The sequence below is a fragment of the Diceros bicornis genome, chromosome 14 (assembly GCF_020826845.1).
Source record: "Diceros bicornis minor isolate mBicDic1 chromosome 14, mDicBic1.mat.cur, whole genome shotgun sequence".
NCBI classification, from domain to species: Eukaryota; Metazoa; Chordata; class Mammalia; order Perissodactyla; family Rhinocerotidae; genus Diceros; species Diceros bicornis.
Genome location: NC_080753.1, coordinates 30,781,609 through 30,803,071, shown reverse-complemented (window position 1 = coordinate 30,803,071; position 21,463 = coordinate 30,781,609). Strand labels below are relative to the sequence as shown.

General features: G+C 55.7%; 1 protein-coding gene across 2 annotated transcripts; it reads right to left on the bottom strand.

The window, feature by feature from the left end:
• Window positions 1-2,159: 2,159 nt before the first annotated feature.
• LEMD2 (LEM domain nuclear envelope protein 2) lies at window positions 2,160-20,294 on the bottom strand. 2 transcript variants are annotated; one of them, XM_058554587.1, is made up of 9 exons: window positions 19,536-20,294; window positions 17,832-17,872; window positions 14,356-14,431; window positions 11,073-11,149; window positions 10,092-10,171; window positions 8,292-8,437; window positions 7,156-7,257; window positions 6,976-7,078; window positions 2,160-3,796 (listed from the first exon to the last, which is right to left on the bottom strand). In XM_058554587.1, exons 1-9 carry the CDS (start codon window positions 20,269-20,271, stop codon window positions 3,646-3,648), a joined length of 1,512 nt encoding a protein of 503 aa, XP_058410570.1. In that variant the 5' UTR covers window positions 20,272-20,294; the 3' UTR covers window positions 2,160-3,645. The 2 variants fall into 2 exon arrangements, with proteins under 2 accessions (XP_058410570.1, XP_058410571.1); XM_058554588.1 differs by lacking the exon at window positions 19,536-20,294 and adding an exon at window positions 18,982-19,109.
• Between the last annotated feature and the right edge of the window lie 1,169 nt (window positions 20,295-21,463).

Sequence of the window (21,463 nt, the reverse complement as noted above, 5' to 3'; positions counted from 1 at the left end):
GGCTATCTGAGTTCAAACAGCTCTACCACTTGCCTGACCTCCCTGTGCCTCAGTTTCCCCCCATATACAGGGGATAACAACAGCACCTACGGTAAGGGGTCATTGTGAGGATTCGGTGGGCTACAGCTCACTAGGAGCGTGTCATAATGCTATCACGTGTTGGCTAATTTTATCATTTCTTTCTTAATAACTTCTCTTGCTACAGAGATAAAGCGATTAGCCCAGTATCCCGGCCGATAAAGGGCAGAGCTGGTCCTGAGGATGCTGATCCCCACCTCCACCCGGCCCGCCTCCCAGTGCTGCATCATCCCGTGGAAACATGGCAGCACCAGGCAGCATGGTGCCCCCACCCATCCCCTCTGCCTCTCTTTTCCTGGGAGTATCCTGGGACCCTCTGTCCAGATTCTCTCCTCTCTAGAACTTTCTCTGGGGCAGGGGGGGAGAAGCTGGCCTGGCTGCCCAAAGAGGGCTGCTTTGGAACAGTTGAGTTGATGTACTGCAAACGCTCCCCTGGCCCTTCCCTTAGGGGGAGGCCGACAGGATAACGGATTTGAGTCCACACACCTGACCCCACAAAGGGATTTTTTTTTTTTTGAGACTCAAGGTCAATGGTGTATTAATTAAAGGAGAACAGCTGCTAGTGCAGTCCTTATGCTAAGTCAGTGACAAATGGCCGTGTTTACCTTTTTCCAGGGAAGAGACTCCGGAAGGTGGCCTGGAGCTCCTGGGTGGACGTCCATGGCCGAGATTTGTGGGGTACAGCCTTTCCCTCCCTCACCCCCCAAAGCTTCTTAATCGGTGCCCACTGAGCCCGAGAGTGCTGTTTTGTCACTGAGGAAAGAGGTCTGAGTGCCTGGAAGGGACTGGACAGAGCAGCAGAAACTTCTCACTATGGCTCCCCTCAAGATGTCCTTGGAGCCCCTCCTCAGGCAAGTCCCACCACCCTGCACTGTCCCTTGTGAATTAAGAGCTGCTTAAAAGGGAGACGTGGCCCTTCAAAGCTGAACGAGTCCGGAGAGCCGGATCTGAGACGTCTGCGGCGCTGAGCACGCACCTTGGGGCCTTTGTGCCGAGCGCTCGCTCCGTGCGCCAGAAAGGAAGGGGCCGGGCTGGCAGGGGCCTTTTGTTATTTCGTTTATTTTGATCTGGCTCCTGCTCTCCAAACAGCTTCACAGAAATAGAGCCCTGCATTAGCTCCCTTCTCAGCTTCAGACAAAACATAGCAGAGGGAAAAGTCTTTTACTGAGACAGAAAAGGGACAGATGGGCTCATCTTTTTCTGGGTTGTTTCTGGGTCCTTTGACTCAGTTTACCCACCAAGTTTCCAGCTGATAGGAGGATGGCAGGATGGTGCTCACGTGCCAGTCACCACCCAGACGGACCAGCGTGGACAGGGACAGCAGGGCAGTGGGGGCGGCCAGTAGCTCAGAGGCTGCCTTCTTTCAGGGCTGACCAAGACCTTGGGGCCCCTGCAAAAGGAAGGCGGGGCTGGATCTTGATGCAAACGTCAAACGCCTCCAGCTCTCCCCACATGCCCACTGCGCCCCTAGGGTAGAGGCGGTGCTGATGGAGAATGGTAGGACCCCAAAACACACTCAGCAAACCTCTGCCTTGCAAAGTCCAACCCCCTGTGGCAGGTGGGGGACTCCCACATGTCCCCCAGGCCACATTGATGTTCTCCACAGTGGTGGGGGCCCAGAGGAGACAGGTCTGCTGCCAATGTTAACCTCCTGCCTCTTTAGGGGACACCTTCAGCTGCCAAGGAGCCCCGTCCAACCTCACTCTGCCCTTTCTCCCTCTCCCAGGGCTGGTGCTGGGCACCCCAGGGGAGCCTCTGAGGGGAGGCAGAGATGGGGCAGAAGAGGTTCTGTCCACCCGCACTCGGACCAGGCGGGCGTCTTGTGAGTTCACCCTGCAGGGTGGGGTCGTCACACCATGTTATGAATGTGGAGGCCCAGGTGATGCAGTTTGCCGGAGAACCCCGTCACTGAGGCCGAGGCCCAGAGGGAGGAAGGCTGGCATGCAAAGGCCCTGAGCCCCTGCTCAGCCTGCCCCGCCTCTCTTCAGCTAACCTCTCCGCAGCCAGCGCTTAATAACTCCACACACCATTCCTCATGCATTGCTTTGGGGGGAAAGGGAAAGAACCATGGACGAGAAACATCCATTTTTAATAAATAGTTTATTTCTCCAACAGTTTCAGCCCTGACGCTGAAGCCTGTTGCAGTTTCTTCTCTTCCAGCTGGAGCCTGATTATGAGACCGTTTCTCTGCCGTGGGGCTGGCGCTCAGACTCCAGCCCCGCCGATCATCCAGGCATCAGAGGAAACGAGAGTATTGCTCAAATGAGGGAGACTGGAGCTTTATTAAGGAAACAGAAAACACCACTAAGACCAGAAGGGGGTGGTGAATGCCTTCCGGAGGCAGCTGCTGCGTCTCCTCCACTGGCCCCTCTTGGGTCTGCAGATGAGAACATGGGGATGAGGCTCTGCTGCAGAGGCTCCTGGCGCTTAACTAACAAGGCCCCCTGCAGGGGTATTTCTGGAGACTGCCTCCCGCCGGCCGCTGATGAGCTGGCAGGGGGCCATGAGGAAGGTCTGCAGCGGCGTGGGCACTGCTCTCGGGTGGCCAGCAGGGGGCAGTGGTGCAGCCACTGCACCTCCCCCATGCACAGAAACCAACGCTGTGCTGGAAGTTCTAGTTAAACAGCCCAGGTGCGGAGGCTGCGGTGCAGTAAACAAGGTGATCTCCGCGCACTAGAAGAGCGCCACACCCGAGGTCCTGGAATCGCCATTCTCAGCCTGAGGCAGGGCCGTGGCTGCAGGGCTGGTCTGAAACGGCCACTCTGTGTGAAGCAGCACCTAAGAGGCCCACCCCGGGAGGCTGCCGTGGTTGTGCCCGTGGAGACGGTGGTTGGTGGCAGCCCTGGCCCTCTCTGTCCTCAGGCCCCTGTGCCTACTCCAGGTTCCTCCCCGGAGGCCACATCAGCAGCTCACTCCTGCTGACCAGAGGGCCCCGTGTGCAAGGGCCCGGTGTTTCTAGATAGTTCTCCTATAGTACTTGTTCTAATTTCTAGCACCTTCTCCCTTCAGGATAAAAGAGGCCCAATCCAATGGGAGGACAGGCTCTCTCCCCTCACCCTTGAGCTCCCAGGTAACACCCCCTAAAGGCACATGGACCAAGCTGCTCCCCCACCCCTGCTGCCCCAGCCACCAGCCCGACCCACCTCCCACAGGCATGACGCCCACGTCACTGCTGAGCGCTCACTGGCGGGGGCCGAGTTCCAGCCCACCCAACCGCACACTTGCTCTGCAGGGCCTCACAGCTGCTGCTCTTTTATCTTCTCTACTCATGAAAAACAAACCCTTCTCCCCTTTCTGCCAGCAAAGCAGGGCAGAGAGGATCCGACCCATGCGGAGGACAAGCTGCCCACCCAGCCTCTGGCTCCTTCCCTCCGCCCTTCCAGGAAGCCCACACTTCCCTACTGAGGTGGCTCTGTGGAGTCCACAGAGACCTTTGGAACCAGGGGTGGGAGGAGGGTGCAAGTCAAGGCAAGTGTGAATTCAGCACCGGCAGGGCTGGCGCCCTTTCGAGCCCGCAGAGTGGACGGGCCTGGGGCAGGCTGAACGGGAGCAGGCCCCGCCCAGGGTTTATCGCTCAGAGTCAGAGAAGGAAGAGGGCTTAGTCCATCTCCACACCAGCATATCTTCTCCAGCTACACGGTGGGACTCCGTCTGGATCCGGGATTCATTGGAAGCCAGGAACTCCACGGCCCGGTCCCAGACCCGCTTCATGCGCCTCCTGCAACGAGAGAGGCCAGATTCAGTGGGCAAGCGTGCCCTCGGCCGCTCTGCCAGGCCCTGTCGAGAGGCGAGCGGGTCTGCGGGTGCCCTCAGTACCAAGAGGGGACCAAGCTCCAAGATCCCGCGCAGGTTAAATCTGCGGGAGGAGAAACCGGCAGGTACTAACGGGACTCCTGCAGAGGAGAGAAATTTCTTGGGCCACGGAGAAATAATTCCTCAACCTTCTCTGTTCCAAAAGCATTCAATTAAAGGGAGCTGAAAGGGGCCGGAGGTGTCCAGGGCAGCCCCGGGTGTCCAACTGGGAAGGGGTTGTGCTTTGCCGACTTTTGCTGGGACCTGTTACTGCAGCAGCCCTGGCTGGGTGGCCCCACCACCAGGGCTGGCTGCATTTTAATGCCTCTGGTGAGCTAATTAAAGAGTGGCCACTGGGCTGTCAAGTGCAAACTCCACAGCGCTTCAGGGGGTGGGGATGAGCTAAGCATCCAACTGGGGAGAAGAAGAAGCTGGAGCCGCTCTTGGAAACAGAGCCACCAGGCAGGGCCCCTTCCCAGCTGGCAGGCCTTGGGCCCCAGGCTAGTGGCCAGAGTTCCTGCTCTGCTGTGTGCCCGGGGCCTTGCATCCCCTCGGAGAGCCCCTATTTCCTCATCCCCCCTTCCAGGCTAGACAGGAAGATTCCAGTGGCTTTGGTGTCTTCCCTTTGATGAGCCCGCCTTCCGTCAGCACTGCAGACCACCCCCCTGACCCCACACGTGGAGGGTGAATGTGAGCGTGTGCTGGGGAGCAGGAAGGTTCAACCCGGGGTTGTCGGGGTTTTCTTCCCCAGAGGTCAGGTTCCGTCACCAACCAAACCCCACAGCTCTTAGCAACCCCCACTTGGCTGGTCTGGCCGGGGCCACACACACCCTGGGGACTGAGCCCCTCATGCTGGGTCCCTGAGGGGAGGCAGCCAGCTGTGTGTGGGGCTGGTGCCCCCCCACCCCTCCTTCCCAGGCTGCCCATTAACAGGTAATGACCAAGCCTGCCCGAGCCAGCTGCTCTCATCAGCTCCCCTGCTCTCCTCCCTGAACAAGCTCTTCAGATCTCCCTCAGGCTCACAAGCAGGCCCTCATCCACAGGGCAGACCCAAGTGCGCCCACACAGGGCCAACCGACGGAGGCTAATGTCCCCACACGAGTCGAGAGCTCTGCACTGACTGGGGGGCTCGGGAGATGAATCAAGAGGCTGAGAGCCAAAGGGCGTGAGCCTCCCAAGGTTCACCGCCGGGGGCTCAGACCCCGTGGGGCGGCTGCCTGCCTGCAGACCGGAGCTGAGGCATGGTGGCTCAGGCCCATGAGAAGCTACGATGCCACTTCCTGCTCTGATTTAAGTGAGCATGTGCATTCATATCATTTAAGCCCAAGCGAGGACGGCTGCCCTTTGATGGGGGCTCAAGTGCCAGGCACTGACTTAGTGAGCCGGGAGGCCATCTTCCTGACGTCTCTGCTCCCCTTTTCCTCAGGACCTGTCACCACCTAACAGCACATTTTGTCATGCATCTTGTCATCCAGCTTCATCTCCGGAGCCAGTGCTCCTGCAGGGCAGGGATTTTTGCTCCTTCCACTCCCCACTGTCTCCCCTGACCCAGTACGGGGCAGCTAGGGGCGCTCAGGGAGCACTCGTGGAGTGAATGAACGACAGCCTCTCGTCCCCACAGCCCTCCATGAGGCAGTTGGTGTTACCTCTGTTTTATGGAGAAGGAAACTGTGGCTCAGAGAGGTCGTGTACCATGGTCACATGACGACTCGAGGCAGGGCCAGGAATCAGGCGGGAGTCTGAATACACCAAGTGGCCTCCCCTGGGGGCTGGAGGGCTGTGTGGCTGCCTCGTGCTGGGGACCAGCAGCAAGCACCAGCCCCACACCATGGCCAGTCTGCTCTCTCTAAGCTTCCTGCCCACCACCTCCCAGGGGATGGGGTGGGCATGAACGTTATTAAACACCTACACATTTAAAAGGGGCCCTTAAACGTTCTGCTCTTCAAGCTCCTCTTGGGTTGCGCAGAAAGGGGTGACCTCAACTGCAGGTCTGGCCAGGAGAGCACAGAAATGCCACCAACCATGGGCCTCTAAGTTCCTTAACCTCCTGTGCCTCAGTTGCCTCATCCATAAAATGGGGTACTCCTTGTTCTGACCTCCCAGGGCCATGGTGAGGAGCAAGCAAGTGAGTCTGTACTGTGGAGGGCTCATAGCGAGCGCTCAGCATCATCTGAGATGGCGGCGTCCAGCCAGAGACCGCAGCAGCAGCTGCCGTGGAGGGCCCGCAGGCTGAGCTGCCTCCGGGGGCTGGCCCTGGCTCTGCCCCACCCCTGGTTTTGTCAGGGCTCCAGCCAGCATCTGCAGCCCGTGTGGAAGGTGGTGCTGGGGTCGTGCGTGACAGTGGCCTGCCACCTCTGCCCACGCAGCCATGTGCCCTGGAAGCTGATGCCACTCGCTGCTGTGACACTGATTTCAACGACATGTATGCACGTGTGTGCGTGCGTGGTGGGAACTGGACCGTATTTTAGGTAATACGGGTTTCTGACTGTGGGTCATGGTTCAAAACATTTGAAAAACAATCTCCTCCTTGCCAGTAATTGATTCAAGAATAGATAAGTAACCAATTCTGGCCAGCGGAGCCTCGAGTGTGTCACTGGAATGTGTTCTCTTGCTCATGAGTGATAGGAAGCCCCCTCTCCCGTGCTGGCTGTGATAAGGCAGACGTTGCTGTAGCTGATGTTGGCCACCATCTTGTGGCCACAAGGAGCTCCAGCCAGCCGACATCATCCATGGAGGGCAGGACCACGAGAATCACAGAGACACGGAACCAGAGACCTGACTGGTCTGTGCTGGGAGCCCACACGACGCTGGACTTCCATGCATGGAAACTCATCGGGTCCTCCCCTGCCTGAGCCCCTGGGGGCGGGGGGGTCTGGTACTTGCCACCAAAACGTCCTCTACAGTATGAACACCAACAGTGCTGCACCTCTACAGAGGAGTGGGACCGTGCTTCTAGACCCTCCCGTCTGTGCATTCTGCCGTGAAGAGCAGATTGCTGGAGGAGCGGCAGGAGCTGCGGATGGTGCCCCCGCCCCCACCCCCACAACTGACGCGAGGCTCTGGGCCTCCTTCCGTGGGGCACTCTGGAGTCAGACCCAGACTCACCGGCTCTGTGGAGGGATCAGGGTGTCGCGCACGTGCAGGATGCCCACGTAGGGGTAGCGCTCCATGTCCTGCTCCCAGTCCACATAATGGTCCTGGACCACGTCTGCAGGACAGAGGGCACTGTTTAGGGTGAGGACCTTCTGGTGGATGCCAGCAGCCCTTTCACCAGGGACTACGCACCTATAATCTTCTTCACCATCTCATACATGGCCTGCTCCTCCTCTTCCAACTTCCGCCACCGATATTTCAGGAGGATCAGGAGCCCCCACAAAAAGGCCAAGCCTGTGAGGGAAGAAAGCACCGTTAATCCCTGTGTCGCCTCCGGCTGATCAGGTGCTCACTGGCTCTCCCTGGGGCAGGTGGCTGTGCTGGAGGCTGTGGGTGAGCTGCCAACGTGCTCTGAGCACCTACTATGTGTTGGGCCCAGGGCTGGCATGCAGGAAACAAAGGACACAGGAATACAACGGGAGAACAGGCTATTAAGTGATCCTCCTCCTCCTGTGGCTGTCACCACAGAGGTATCCCCAGCCATCCAGATCTCGGCTCCTCCCAGCCTCAGTGCGGGGCTTTCATCTCCTCCCCTGTGAACCAGAACATGGTGTTTCATACATATATACATGCTGGGCCTTTGTATTCTGAGATGCTGCTGCCAATAATGATGTCTGCACCTGATGGCATGGGTGAGGGAGCTGTGTGCACGCCCAGACGGCCTGCGATTTGTAACTGAGCCCTCTCTGCAGACCCGGCGGTTCTGTGACTTGGCCTCTCGCCTTCAGAGCCACCCCGGGGTCTCTGCTCAAAGGCAGCCCCGGAGGCCGGGAGACAAGACCTGTGCTCTCCTTCTCAGCTCAGCACCCTGCGTCCTTCCTGCCTTCATCAGGTATCTGGCTCCCCTGGGACATGTTTACATTGCTCAAGGAGTAAAATCAGGTGCTGCGCTCCCCCCTCGGGGCGGCCTGGACTCCGGGGTCCGGGAAGGGATGATGCTCGGCTCCAGCCCAGGCCAGCCTCCCTCTGAGGGACGCTGACAGTCCCCTGCCCTGAGTCAAGGACATTTTCTAGTTATCCTCTCGCTCCTGCCACCGATCTCCAAAGGTAAAGACAAGCCAGGGCAGAGGCACAGTCGTTCATCTCCTCTGTCTTATTAGACAGACCTCAGGTTCACTGGACAGACATGACCTCTCCTGGCCTGGGCTTCTGTAACAGCACTCACGCCTAGAAGTGCTGGCTGAGCCGGGCTCCCGGGAGGCGCTGTGTGCAACGCGAGCAGTCCTGATGGCGGGGGGAAGGGGTGGGAAGGGCAGCTGAGGACTTACACCAGAAGAAGATGAGCACGTTGGTGACGGCAGTGAGCAGGGCGCGGCTCAGGCGGCAGCCAACACCCATGCGAGGGCGGGCGGATTCCAGGCAGACCACCTTGTCCACGGTTGTCACCAACTCCGACGGGTCTTCCCCCTTCAACCTGAAACAGGACACAGGATTGTAAACATGTTCAAAAGCTCTGAGCAGCCGCAGTATAAGTCCCACTTTAAGCAGAAGGAGGAGAAGGAAGGAGGAGCTTCGAGGTCTTTACTTGCTTATAAAATAGACTTGGTATCCTGGTTGCACTCTTTCCAGAAATTTCCCACATCGGCTACTTAGAAAGAATAAAGCTTTAAAGACGGCAGCAGGCTTGAACTCCTGCCGCTAAAGTGACGTCCCCCTCTGTCGGGTCTTTGACAGCCCCTCTCAGCGTGAGGAAGATTAAACTGTAAATTGGATTCCCACCTCCCAGCACAGAGAAATGGAAATGTTTACTGAATCGCCGGCTTTGCGCTGCATGGCAAGAACTGAAAGGCAAAGTCTGGGAGGGTGTGCTTGTCCTCGGCTACGAGGAGGCGCATAAGCTGTTTAAGTGTAGACATCATGTGGCGCATGAGGCTCAAGGGAATGAAAACCGCCAGGCTCTCCAAGGCCAGACCCCAGCCACAGCACCTCCGCCCTGCCCTGCCCAGGAGGTGTCAGACCCGTGGGGATGCTGACACCTGCACCTTCCTCCAGCTAGGGGACAACCTCATGCTCTGGACCGCACACTGGAATGGCTGGTACCTGAAAATCCCGATTTCTCACGACCCACTTCTAACACCAGTCGTCCGAGCTGGGCTCAGCCACCTCCAGGCTGGGGCCCCCAGTGTGAAAAGGCGGGTGTCATCCCTCTTCTGTGTCAGCAACCTCTGCGAGCGCTGCCGAGGAGAAAATCCGCACTCTCCTCGGCCTTTTCCAACACAAGGGAAAATCGCTCAGCCACTCAGGGAAGCTTTCTCTTTTTTTTTCAAGCCAACTAATTTTAATCGTGCCACGCATCCAGTTATCAAGTTTTAGGCTGAGCGCCCGAGGGGCCCCTGCTAGATGCACTGCTGATGGAATTAGTAATTTGGGTGGATTAGGGAGGCAGAGAACAACACCCCGGAGTGCAGTCTAATATCAGGAGCCATAACCTGAACAGAAACCCTGACAAGCCCTGAGAGAGCGGAGCGGTGCCAGGGAGAGTGCTTTCCCAGTAGGGGACTTCTCAGGGTTGTCCCCCACTGGCTGGTGCGTCCCCCCGGGGCTGAGAAGCCAGGTGGGGCCTTTCAGAGGGGGTGAAAGGGCTCGCTATCTCTGCTAACAGGGCTTGCCAGAGAGAGAAATGAGGCAGACTGCCGGTCAGAATACAATCCAGTCTTTCCTTTTGCAATTTCCATACTGAGTGAAATCAACATACCGAATCATTTCATCTACAAAAGAAAACTAGCACCCGAGGAAAGGAAGTGCAGAAAATGCCTCCTCCAGCAAACCACGTGGGGCCAGTGAATTAACAGGGCACAGACTGAGTGACTTGAAACAGGGTTTGCTGGAACACCAGGCTAACTTCCTGACACCTGGATTTTGTGTCTCATCTTGAAACTGCTCCTTACACTGCATTCCTAACGCTGCCCAGCTGCAAGCCTAGCCCACGACTCAGTGAGGGGACCCGCCCTCTAACCTGAGACCCGTGACACCTCTGTTGGAGCACGAGAGTCAGCTGATGGGTGAGGACAGTGGCCGCAGGCGCCCACGGCTGTGCCACCACCTCGTGACGCCCGACCCACACTCACCAGATGCCCACGTCCTTGTTACTGCTCAGTATCCAGGTCAGTGCGGCTTCAAACTTGGTGGAGGAGCTGCCAGTCACATTCTGTGGGAGGGGGCGGGAGAAGATTAGTTCTGCATCTCGGCGGAGCAGTGGAGCCACATTATTCTGCTGCTGGATTAAGGAAGCCCTCTGCCGTGTCCTCTGCATGCCCCAAGCCCCGTTCCGCTAAATGCACAGCAAACTGGAGGACTGGCAGGAAGCAAATCTGGGGCTGATGAGAGCCAAGGAAGAGGCTATAACCAAAGGAGGCGATGTAGAAGCACACACAGGAAAACAATGCAGGTCTGAGACAGCCAAAAGTATATAATCTTCTCAAGGACTAAAGCATCAGGCAGGAGAGCTGGCAGCTCATCTTGGGTAAAGTGAAAAAAAGTGTGGGGGTGGGGGGCCTGGTGGCCAGTCCCAGCTGTGTGGCCTTGAGCAAGTCCCTGCGCCTCAGTTTCCTCATCTGTGAAATGAAAATTGGACTAGGTACCCCTAAGGTTTCTGCCAGCTCCCAAGATCCATAATTCTATCATCCTGAGGCCATGTGGAAAATCAGATGGACCTGAGCAATCCACATGGTTAACACAAAGGGAGAGAACGGACAGGTTGAATGTGTGTCCTTAAAGCCGCCGAGAAGGGAAGAAAAGTGAACCAAAGGAGGAGCAAGTAACAGGGCCTCCTAAAGCCAGGGCACCTGCAGCGGCCACACCAACTGGTCAGGGAGCAGCAGGTCGGTGGTGAGCTGCCCGCCTGCACAGCAGGCCTGGCTCATGCTCACGGCTCACCTTGGGCCCAGTCACTCCCACTGCTGCCTTAACTGAGATAGCCTAACTCGCAACTAAGTTAAAAAAAAGAAAACATGCCAAAAAGCAAACAGAAAAAAACCACTGGGCTTTTGGAAGATCAATACAAAAGCCCCAGGACCTCCGGGAGCAGAGACGCTCTGCAGCCTACTTACTGCTATATATTCCTGCGCCTCCATTACAGGGATGCATTTGCTTTTTAGCTTCTCTGGATTTCCACATTCAAAATTACCTAGGAGGGAAAAAACACACATTCAAACACAAAGAAGAGGTGAAAAAAAATTACTCTGAAATGGACCAAAAAATGCAGCAGAATCAAGCCATCAGCTCTGATAGGGAGCATGTGGCCCGGCGGCTCCCGCTTCTGTGGGGCATCTTCACTCTGCAGCAGGATCAAAAGCCACTTAGCTTGGATCGATTCCAGATCATTAAAACCTGACCTGCAAAGCAGTGCGGCAATTTGCATTAAATGACTAAAAAGCTGCCCAATACCAAGGTCTGTTTGCAATTGATCCCTAAAAGGATCAGACAGATAGCTTTGGAAGGTACTGGAATGGCACTATAAATAAACACAGGCTGGGAAAATAGAAAGGCAGGGAGGCCATAGGCATCGCAGGGATTTTGACTCGTGACACAGGCAGGTGACCTGGAATGCCAGGCTCACTGTTTTGAGGGGTCCTGAGATGTCCAGAATGCCCCATGGAGGAAGGGGGTGTCTGCGCGCTGGGCAGCAGGGCCTCTGCGTGGTGCTCCAAGGGGCAGCTCCCTTCTGAGCACCCTGGGCAGTGGGCTCCCACCGAGGATGGAGGTGGGAGCGTCCCCCTCAGTCCTGCCCCTCCTTCCGGGCCCAGCCCACGGACCACCTCCTCTAAAAAGGCCCCACCCCATGGGGACTTTTCTTGTTTGGCCAAATCGCTCTGGACTGGGGGGTCTGCCACAGCCCCTGGCTCTCTCGCCCACTCTGGTTCACCCACCACGCGCTGCTTCCCGTGGGTCCACGAGGCTCCTTGAGAACACGGACAGCACAGGGCTGGGCACGTGCAAGATCCTCAGCCCTCACACGTGGCCTCGCTGCCCTGACCTGGCACAGCCCGGGGCTTCAGATGGCCAGTCTGTGACTGTCTGTGTGCTGCGGAAGAAGTAGCTGAGGTAATACTAAAAAACCTTGACAATGAGCTGAAGCCTATCCCTCGACCCTCAACATAGCCAAATCCTCAAGATCAACTTCAAGGTTGATCTTGGCCCTCTGGGTCCCCTGAGACCAAGTTTCTCCCGTCCTCCTGCCCCCACCCAGACTGCCCTGCCCTGGGGAGGCCTGCCTGGACCACCGCCATGGCCTCCTGACTGGGTTCCTTCTCTCCCCTTTCTCATCCACATTTGGTCAACAAAGCCTTCCAATGGTTCTGCTTCAATGACACTACTCCACTCAAGCTGCTGCCACATGTGCCTTCCTGGCACCTGGCTCTCTGCACGTCACTCCCCTGCTCAAAGGCCTCCCTGGCCCGCACTGGCTGCAGGATCAACCCTCGGTGGCCTGGCCCAACCCACCTTTCCAAACTCCATTCCCTCTGCTTCTCTCTCACCCATTGAAGCCAACTGCTTCCACCCCTGACCCTGTAATTTCCCGCTCTTTGGCCCTGCCCTCCCCCACATACACATACCCACTCCTAGCTGGGCTTCAGGGCCTGGCACAGATGCCACCTCCCTCGTGTCACTTTCCTGATAACTCCAGCTAAAAAGCATCTTGCCTCCCGGAACTTCTGGCTCGGTTCTCATCTAATTGCATCTTATATCACCCAGTGGTCAGGGAGGTAGGTGGCCTGTCTCTTCTACCAGACCACAAGCAGCCTGCGGGTAGGACCCTGGGCTGAGTCATCTCTATCCTAAAAGGCCAGCACAGTGCGCTACCCATAGCTGATCTCCACAGGAGGTGTGGCAGGGCCTAGCAGCAAGCCCGCACTCCCCTGCATCCTCTCTCAGTGAGATACGCACCCTCAGGGCTGCCCCTGCCAGGCTAGTCAGAGGACCCTCGACAGCGTAAGCCAGGAGCACATATGGAGGGCGGGCTGAAAGAGAAATGTTCACTAGGACCCACAGTTTAAGAGCAAAGCTTCTCCACTTTATCCCCTGGGGGCCTTATTAAAATGCAGATTCTGATTCAAAAGGTTTGGGACCGGACCTGAGATTCTGCATTTCCAGTAAGCTCCCAGGTGATGCTGACGCTGCTGGTCCTTGGACCACAGTTGAGTCACTAAGGTTTGGAACACCCTCTTAGGCCAGAATTCATATGCCAAGTACTGGGCCCTAAAGAATTACCCATGATGACCTTCACGCTGTGAGCCCCAACTCCCACCGTCCCTCCGAGGAGCTCACAGATGCCTCCTGACCATCTCCAGTCTCCTACCAGTCAGGAGGGAGGAGGTGGCAGAGCTGAAGCCCACAAGACTGGCCTTGAGGACTGAGGGCCCAGTCCAAGTCCACCCAACCATGACTTCCCAGCAACAGCCTCAGACAGGGGCTGCCCCCAGGTAAGGGGCACCTCTTGACATCCCGTAAGTCTGAACAGCTCCGTCTAGTTCTCCTGTCAAGTCTATTTAACACGGGGCACAAGCCCTGGACCTTCACCTGTGTTGTCAGCAAGTGATTCTGAGAGCTGCTGAGACGCCAGGTATGGGAGAGGACACAATAATGCAGGTGACACCTCTTGCCCTCAAGGAACGCGTTTACCAAATAAAATAGTAGGGGAGCCTTCTGGATGGATGAGTTTTCAGGAGTTATTTCATGAGGGTGCTGAGAATACACCCCTCTACAGTACAGCACTTGATTTTTATTTTGTAAAGAAAAAACAGACCCGAGATTACTTGGTCAGATGGGGAGACTGAGGCCCTGAGAGGATCAAGGGACTTGTCTAAGGTCCCGCAGCCAAATGGGGTGATCAGGACCAGATGTGACACCAGGGACCTGGCGGGCTGAACGGGCCTAAGTGTGCTCGGCCCACCACGCAGACCTGCCTCCTACACAGGCCTCTCCACTGGCCCGGCCAACTATCTGGTAGGAGAGGCCCTCTAGGTCAGAGGACCCAGACTCTGAGAAGACCTAGGGCCTTGCCCCTTCCAATGCAACACAGACCCCCAAAGCATCAGGTGGGGGGCATCCAGAGAAGGCAGCACATCTGTGAAAGGCCTGTGCACGTGCCAGGACCCCTGAGATCCTTAAAGGGGATGCGAGAACCAAATGTGTTTTGCCCAGACGCAAGGCTTTAAAAAGATGTGTCTGAGTGGCGAAGGGGGAAGGCAAGACTCGGTTTCTGAGTATGTCTTTTGGGAGATGACCACAGTGTCTCAGCAGCCTGCCTGCCAGTCAGCGTCACCCTGCCTGATCAAGACAGAGGCCCACAACCCGCTCCCGAGGAATCTCAGCCTCACGAGACCTACTCACCGGCTTGGACGGCCAGGAAGTTGTACAGTTCGTGCAGCAGCTCCAGCAAGGCGGCCTTCTGCTTGGCCTGACAGAACTGAAACGGCACAGGACAGGCGGTCAGCGAGGAGGGGTGGGCGGGAGGGGCTCTGTCTGCCTGGTTTACCTCCTCAGCCACACTGCCAACTACTAAGAGGCAGGGAACAATTCATGCTTTTAGAAGATAAATACAACCTCTGCAAAGTGGTGGGCCCAGGAACAGCGTCGATAAATATCAGGTTAACTGAATGAAAGGAACACCGTAAAAGCAGAGGCCGGGCTGAACGCAGACACAGTAACGAGGGGTCTGCCATCCTGGAGGCTCCCCGGCCTCTGTGCCACGGCTCCTGCTGGAATAAAGGCCATGGAGTGGGGCTGTGGCACAGAGGTGATATGGCTGCAGGGGACATGCAGGAGCCCGGCTTCCTAGGAGGGAAAAGCAGACGCTCCCTCCGGGTCACTTCCGTCCGTTTCTGGAGAGTCCAGTGTCTACAACCTGCCTGTGGATTGTCTGCTTTGTGGATTATCTGTTGCAAATGTTTAATCTTAAACTGTATTCCCCTAGAAATGGAAAATTTCGGGTCGGCCCAGTGGCTTAGCGGTTAAGTGCGTGCGCTCCACTGCTGGCGGCCCGGGGTTCGGATCCCGGGTGCGCGCCGACGCACTGCTTCTCCGGCCATGCTGGGGCCGAGTCCCACATACAGCAACTAGAAGGATGTGCAGCTATGACATACAGCTATCTACTGGGGCTTTGGGGGGAAAATAAATTAAAAATCTTTAAAAAAAAAAAAAAAAAAGAAAATTTCTAGAAATCTTGAAACTGCCTGGGGAAAGAGTCATCTGTATAAGAAAATAGGAAGAGGAATATAAGCATACCTAGTCCTCTAGCACCTGTGACAGAACTGATGCCATTTTGCTAGACTTACTGGATTTAGCATTCAAGAAAAGGTTGCTCTCTGTTGAGAGTGGACGATGGGCCAGGCGCTGTGTGGAGCAGTCTATCTGTGAGCATGCACTGAATCCTCACTGCAATCCTTAGTACCCCAATGTCTCAGATGAGGAGCCTGAGGTTTAGAGACTTCAGGCCACCAAGGTCCCACAGCTCATAAGTATGGAGTCCCACTAGTGAGACTCCATGCCCTACACTTTGGGCCTCGTGTGGGGTGTCACTAGGCAGAGCCCTGGACGGGGAGCCGAGGGGCTGGCTTCTGGACCTGGCTCTGCAACTATAGAAGGAACCAGTCGCTTTCCTTCTTGGGCTCATTAGTTGCCCTCATCTGACTTGTTTCCTAATAGTCTCGGAGGCCAGGATTTGCCCCTTATGTTACCTAAAGACCCTAAAGCCTTTACAAGGTACCAAATGAGGTAACCAAGATTATACACATGACTAAATGTTCAGAAACAACTCACGTGGCTACTACTAGAGTTCCGTACCCACACTACTTTTTAAAGAATATTTAACAGTACGGGAAATATTGATAATAAGTGTTAAACGTAAGTGAATATACATCGAGATCCCAGTGCTGTAAACACACCTACACAGAGAGGTAAGATGGGAAGGAAATGCCCCCAAAACGTAATGGTGATTATCTTTAGGTGGCAGAATCATGGGTGATTTTTCGTTGGCACATTTTTCAAATTTTCTACGCTAAACATCTATTACTGTCACAACTAGGAAAAAAAGCAGTAACAATTAACACTGTTCCAAATTAAGCAAAGCAGGGCTGATACCACCTAAAGGAAACTGGAGGACAGAAGGTACCAGACAATGAGACGGCCTGATTAAGGCAACACACCCACCCCCAGCTCTCCCCACATTTTCAGCAGCACAAAGGCAGAAAGACAAACACAAAGTATGCCAGTCGGCTGAGGAGAGACAGAACACGTGTATTTGAACTCTAACGCCTGTCGGGGTCTGGGTGAGCCTGAGCCACACCAGAGCCAAGACATGCCTCCTGACCTGCCTGTTCCTGCGTCCACCCTCCACAAAGGCCAAGGGCGCCCCGTGACGTCTCAGCTCCACAAAGCCTGCGAAGATAGGGCCCAGACTCTGCCTTCCGGTGCGCTGAGGTTGCACGCACCCAGGCTGCTCAGTGAGCTCGTCTCTAGCAGGACCTGGACTGTGCCCGTCGGGGCTCACTCACGTGGGGCGTGAGCGTGTCTGGCTCAGAGGAGGCCCGGGGAGCAAAGCTGTCATTCAGTCGTGGGTCTGATACATTTAGAGATGGGAAGGACCAAGACATAGAACCCAGGGATCCCTTTTCTAATTAAAAGACAAACAAAACTAACATCAGCAGAGGAGTCTAACAGAAAAGTTATTTTTTCCTATTTTTGTTTTCAGTCTTCAAAATTCTAGTTTCCCCTCTGGCCGCTGCCTATGTTTCTGGGCCACTTCCTCTAAGCATCAACTGTGGTTTTTATGATGGAAAGCAGAGTAAACTTATTATGAATCTGTTTTCACAAAACAGTTGGGAAGCAAAGATATCTGGTGGATGAATGCAATAAATAAATGTAATAACACATCCCCAAATATGACACAGCAGAAGCCAAAGAGAAATAAAACCAGTTATCTGCACCAGGACGCCCCTTCATGAACGTGGGTACGAGAGTCAGTGTAGGAACATGGAGACGACCATGTGTCATTTCTTTCCCGACCACGCATCATTTCTTTCCCAGCCCCCAGGCTGCCAGAGACGTGAACTGGGCTCAGGGAGACCTAGCATCGCACACTTAATAATAATTAGACTAAGTCATGCCCTCTGGCAGCACAAAGCTCCTCCTGGTAGGATTTATGACCTGAAAATTTACTGCCTCCAATCTTCCCCAGACTACCACCTGTACCAGCAAACCTGCTCCCTGCTAATGCTGCCTTCGCAACTCACAAATGAATGGGGCTGCTCACCTTCCCCAAATATTTGTAGGGAATATTAAAACTTCATAAAACAAATGTATAGACTAAGAGGCCTAATGCCACTTCAGATGTGTTTAACCACTCCTCCCCCCTGATGATGTTTCAAATGAGAGTGGCATTTTCAGAGCTACAGCCGGACTACCGGATGGAGAATGTGGAATCGAGAACTTGGCATCCTCATGCTTAAAACCTGCCAGCCCCTCCTCCTGGAGCCAGGGAGCTTAAGAGGTCCTCCAACCACAACCTACTGCATCCCCTAGATCCAATTCGGCAGCAGATCAAAGTCTCCAACGCTGTGACTGATGGGAGCGCTTCCGTAACAAGCCCAGGGTTGGATCTGGGGAGCTCAATTCTCCGTTTCAAATACTCCTTCTCTGCCACAATTGAGTCTGACACAAACATCACAGAACACGACGTGATTCTGGGACATTACGGGAAGCACTCCTGAGAATGATCCTATTAGAATCTTTTTCTGGGGAAGTTTACCTCCTGATGGAGGCTAACATCCTTGGGAGGGATAACAAAAGCTAGAGAAACTTCAACTCACCTCGTCTGTTTTTTTCTCACACTCCACTGGCAATAATTTCACTGAGACCAAGAAAAGAAACACAGAGGAAATTATGTGGGTTGAGGAAAAGAGTACAAAAGGGATCACTCTCAAATTCAGGGGAAGTAAAACATTACCAACTTAAGGGGGGTGGTTAGAAAGATGTTCATCTAAAGGAGGCACTTTTAAAATGCAGACAGTAAAACATAAGGGTTTCCCAATCCTGGATTAGGAATTAGGACAGCTGGGTCCTAACTCCAGGTGAAAACGATTAGCCAAGGGCTCTTGGGCAACTCACTTAACCACTCTGAACCTGTTTCCTCATCTGTAAAATGGGATCAATAAAGCCTTCCCTGCTTAACTCAGGGAGTTAGCCTCAAACAAATGACATACAGGATGGTTCTGTAAATTGTAAACAATGGTATGTTAAACAGGGATTAATACCATCAGGGGAGGGGAACTCCAGGTAAATCCCAGTATATATCCAAGAGCTGTTGTTTTAAAGCATCTCGGCAGTGAGTATGACAGTATACTGTTGACTTACAGTACCAGTATGGTACCATGACACTCCTGGGCCTGCTTAATTTCTTTAGCAGGTGGATAAACTGCTCTCATAGTCAAGAAATTATTTGGGTGTGTGCACGAGTCTGGGATCCCCATGCCCAGACTTGTTCATACATCCAAACATCCATCTGCTGCACCAGCTAAGACATAATTTAGCTTTTCTCTGCATTTTGGCTGTTCTGGCGAGGCGTGGAAAGACGTGGCCTTGGCTCACAGCTGGTAACAGTATGACCCACATTTATGCTTTGCAAAGAATATTAAAAGTTGGTGAACTACAGTGTCATTTTACACTTAAAATGATAAAGAGATGATCTCTATGTTGTTCCTCTTAGACTAGAGGCCAGAATTAGGCGGGAGGCAAAGTTCCCTTTTAGGAAACTTACAAATCCTCAACTATTCAGGAAACATACCGTCTCCTGCAGAACTCTTATTGACATGTCTAATCATATAACTAAGTGTGGACAGAAGCACGGCTGGGCATGTCCTTGACCCACAGGAGCCTCTCAACACTCCAGGAAGATGCTGCAAGCAATGACAAACGCCTCCGTTTACATCAGTTTAAACTCTTTAAAAGGTTCTTGCACACCTGTCTCATAAGCAGGGCTAGCACAACCTCCTTCTGACAAATGAGGGCCTTGTAGTCCAAAGAAGTGGGGCCTGTGGCCTTTCTGGTGCTGCAAAGCTAGGACCCCAACCAGATCCCATCTGTGGGCAGTGAAAGCTGGGTGCCTTCAAATGCACACTAATGTGTGAAGGAGCAAGAGATCAAAAGGGAAGAAAGAAAAAGGAATGGGGGTGGACTGTCTGTTAGAGGGGGGTGTGGCTTTCTCTGGAGAGGGAAAACCAGAGGTTGGGGTACAAGTGACTAGGAATGAAGACTGCTTCCAGCACGTGGTTGAAAGGGAGATTCTTAGGGAGGGCAAGGGCAGAAAATGAGAGTAGGAGAAAGTGAAGACAGAAATTATTGCAGATGCAGGAATTCCGGCCCTCTCCTCCCACAGCTGGAGGAAGGAAAGTCAAGGTCTGGAGGTGGGAAGAGGCGGCTGACCAGGCCGGAGCGTGCAGCCTCGCGCTGAAGGTGGTCGTGGTGGTGGACACACGCGCGCCCGGGGCCCTCCCCTGCGCCGGCCCGGGACGTACTGTTGTCCTCCGCCTCCTGCGGCGCCGAGGGCTTGCCCATCTTCACCCAGAGGATGCCCAGGAAGACGAGCAGCAGCCCCAGGCTGGCCCAGAACAGGAGCCGGGACAGGCAGCGCTCCAGCCGCCGCCCCGCCTCGGGCCGGGCCCGCGCCGCGCCCGCTGAGCCCGCTCGCGTGGCCCGCAGGCCCGGGCGCGGGTCGGGGCCGAGGAGGGCGGAGTGCGGCCGCGCCGGGGCCGGGGCCGCGGCCCACCAGCGACGGACTGCGGGGCCCGGGCCCGGCGCGGCCCTGTCGAGGGGCCGGGCGTCCTCGTCCTCCTCGGAGCTGCCCCGGACTGAGGCGCGGCGCCGGAGGGGCGCGGGGCGCGCGGGGTAGGCGAGGCCGCGGCTCCCGGACCAGGAAGCCGCAGAGGCCCCGAGGTCGCCGTAGGCCCCAGAGGTCGCGAAGGCCGAGCCCGGGGCCGGCGGCGGGAGCCAGGGTTCCGTCCGCAGAGAGGCCGCGGCGGGCCGGGCGCGCAGCGGCGCCTCCTCACGCAGCCGGGCCTCCTCCCGCGGCCGCTCCTGGCTCCGCGGCCGGGCCTCCTCGCGCAGCCGCTCCTCGCCGCGCAGCCGGGCCTCGCCGCGCAGGCGGCGCAGCTTGTTCCGGTAGACGTCCCGGGTGGTGTCGGTGATGGGGCCTGGCTGGAAGCCCAGGGCCTGCAGCTCCCGCCGCAACTCCAGGTCCGACAGGCCGGCCATGGCCCGGACACCGCCCCCGTCCGCCCGCCCCCGGCGCGCGCCGCACCCGGAACTGCTCCCGCAGGCGGCGGAGCGGGCGGGGCCGCGCGCCATGACGGGAAGGTCGGCCGCGCCGCCATGTTGAGAAGGTCGGCGCCTGCCCGACGAGCCGGCCATGATGAGGAGGTCAGACCCGGCCTTTACGGCCGCCATGTTGGGGAGGTCCGAGGGGTTTTGTTTGCTGGTTGGTTTGTTTTTCTTCCTTTTTGCCTTCCCCTTCTTGTTCAGTCCTTCTCGTCGTCTGTGAAACCAAGAGGTGTTGCTCTGTGAATCCTCCGCCCCTCGCGCGGTCCCTGGCACGTGGTAGGCGCTCAGTAAAGTCGTGTGGATTTAATGGATGAATTACTTAACGGTGAAAGACAAGACACTGCCGAATGAGGATCCTTTGCGTCTTTCTGAGCTTGGGGACCGATGTGTGTCCTCTTCTGCGCTCGGGGAGGGGCCTTGTTTGGGTCGTGGAGTAGACCCGGGCCTGTTCTGAGACGGATCCGACCTCAGGTCGTGGCCGCCACTGAGCGCCGAGGGGGTGCGGGCCCTGGCCCAGGACAGACACACACTGGCCTTCTGGGGGCTCCTGCGGGAGAGGGACACCGCATCACAGCCACCGCGGGCAGTTCAGGCTTCTGGGGGGAGGCCGTGTGGCCGGATGGTGGGGTTTTCATAAGGAGAGATGGGTAGGGGAGCACCCCAGAGACACAGTCTGTGTCACTTGTGGATTTAAGTTGGGGGCTCTCGAATCCCTACTCCACCACCATTTGATGTGTGATCTATCCAATTAACATTTCTAGCCTGTTGGCCAGTAAACCTCATAGGGTTGCTGTGAGGATTAGAGAGGTAATTTGTATAAGGTGCTTAGGACAGCGCTGGCACATGCTCCTAAGCGTTTATGCTTAACCGGTGTCTCTGCAGCATCAGTTCTGTGTAGAACCTCCCACAGGGCACGCTATTTGATTACATGAAGGCTCTCGGCGAGAAACCCCTAACGGAAGCGTGGGGAGTGGTGGCAAGTGGAAATAGAGCCATGGTTCATAGTCTTCCTTCCGCCTCCCTCTCCCGCTTTGTATTCCTTTCACGTACCTCATCAGCTGCCTTTCCCAAACATTTATTGCCGGCCTGTAGGTTCCATTCCATTCTACCCCTCTGATTCAGTTCT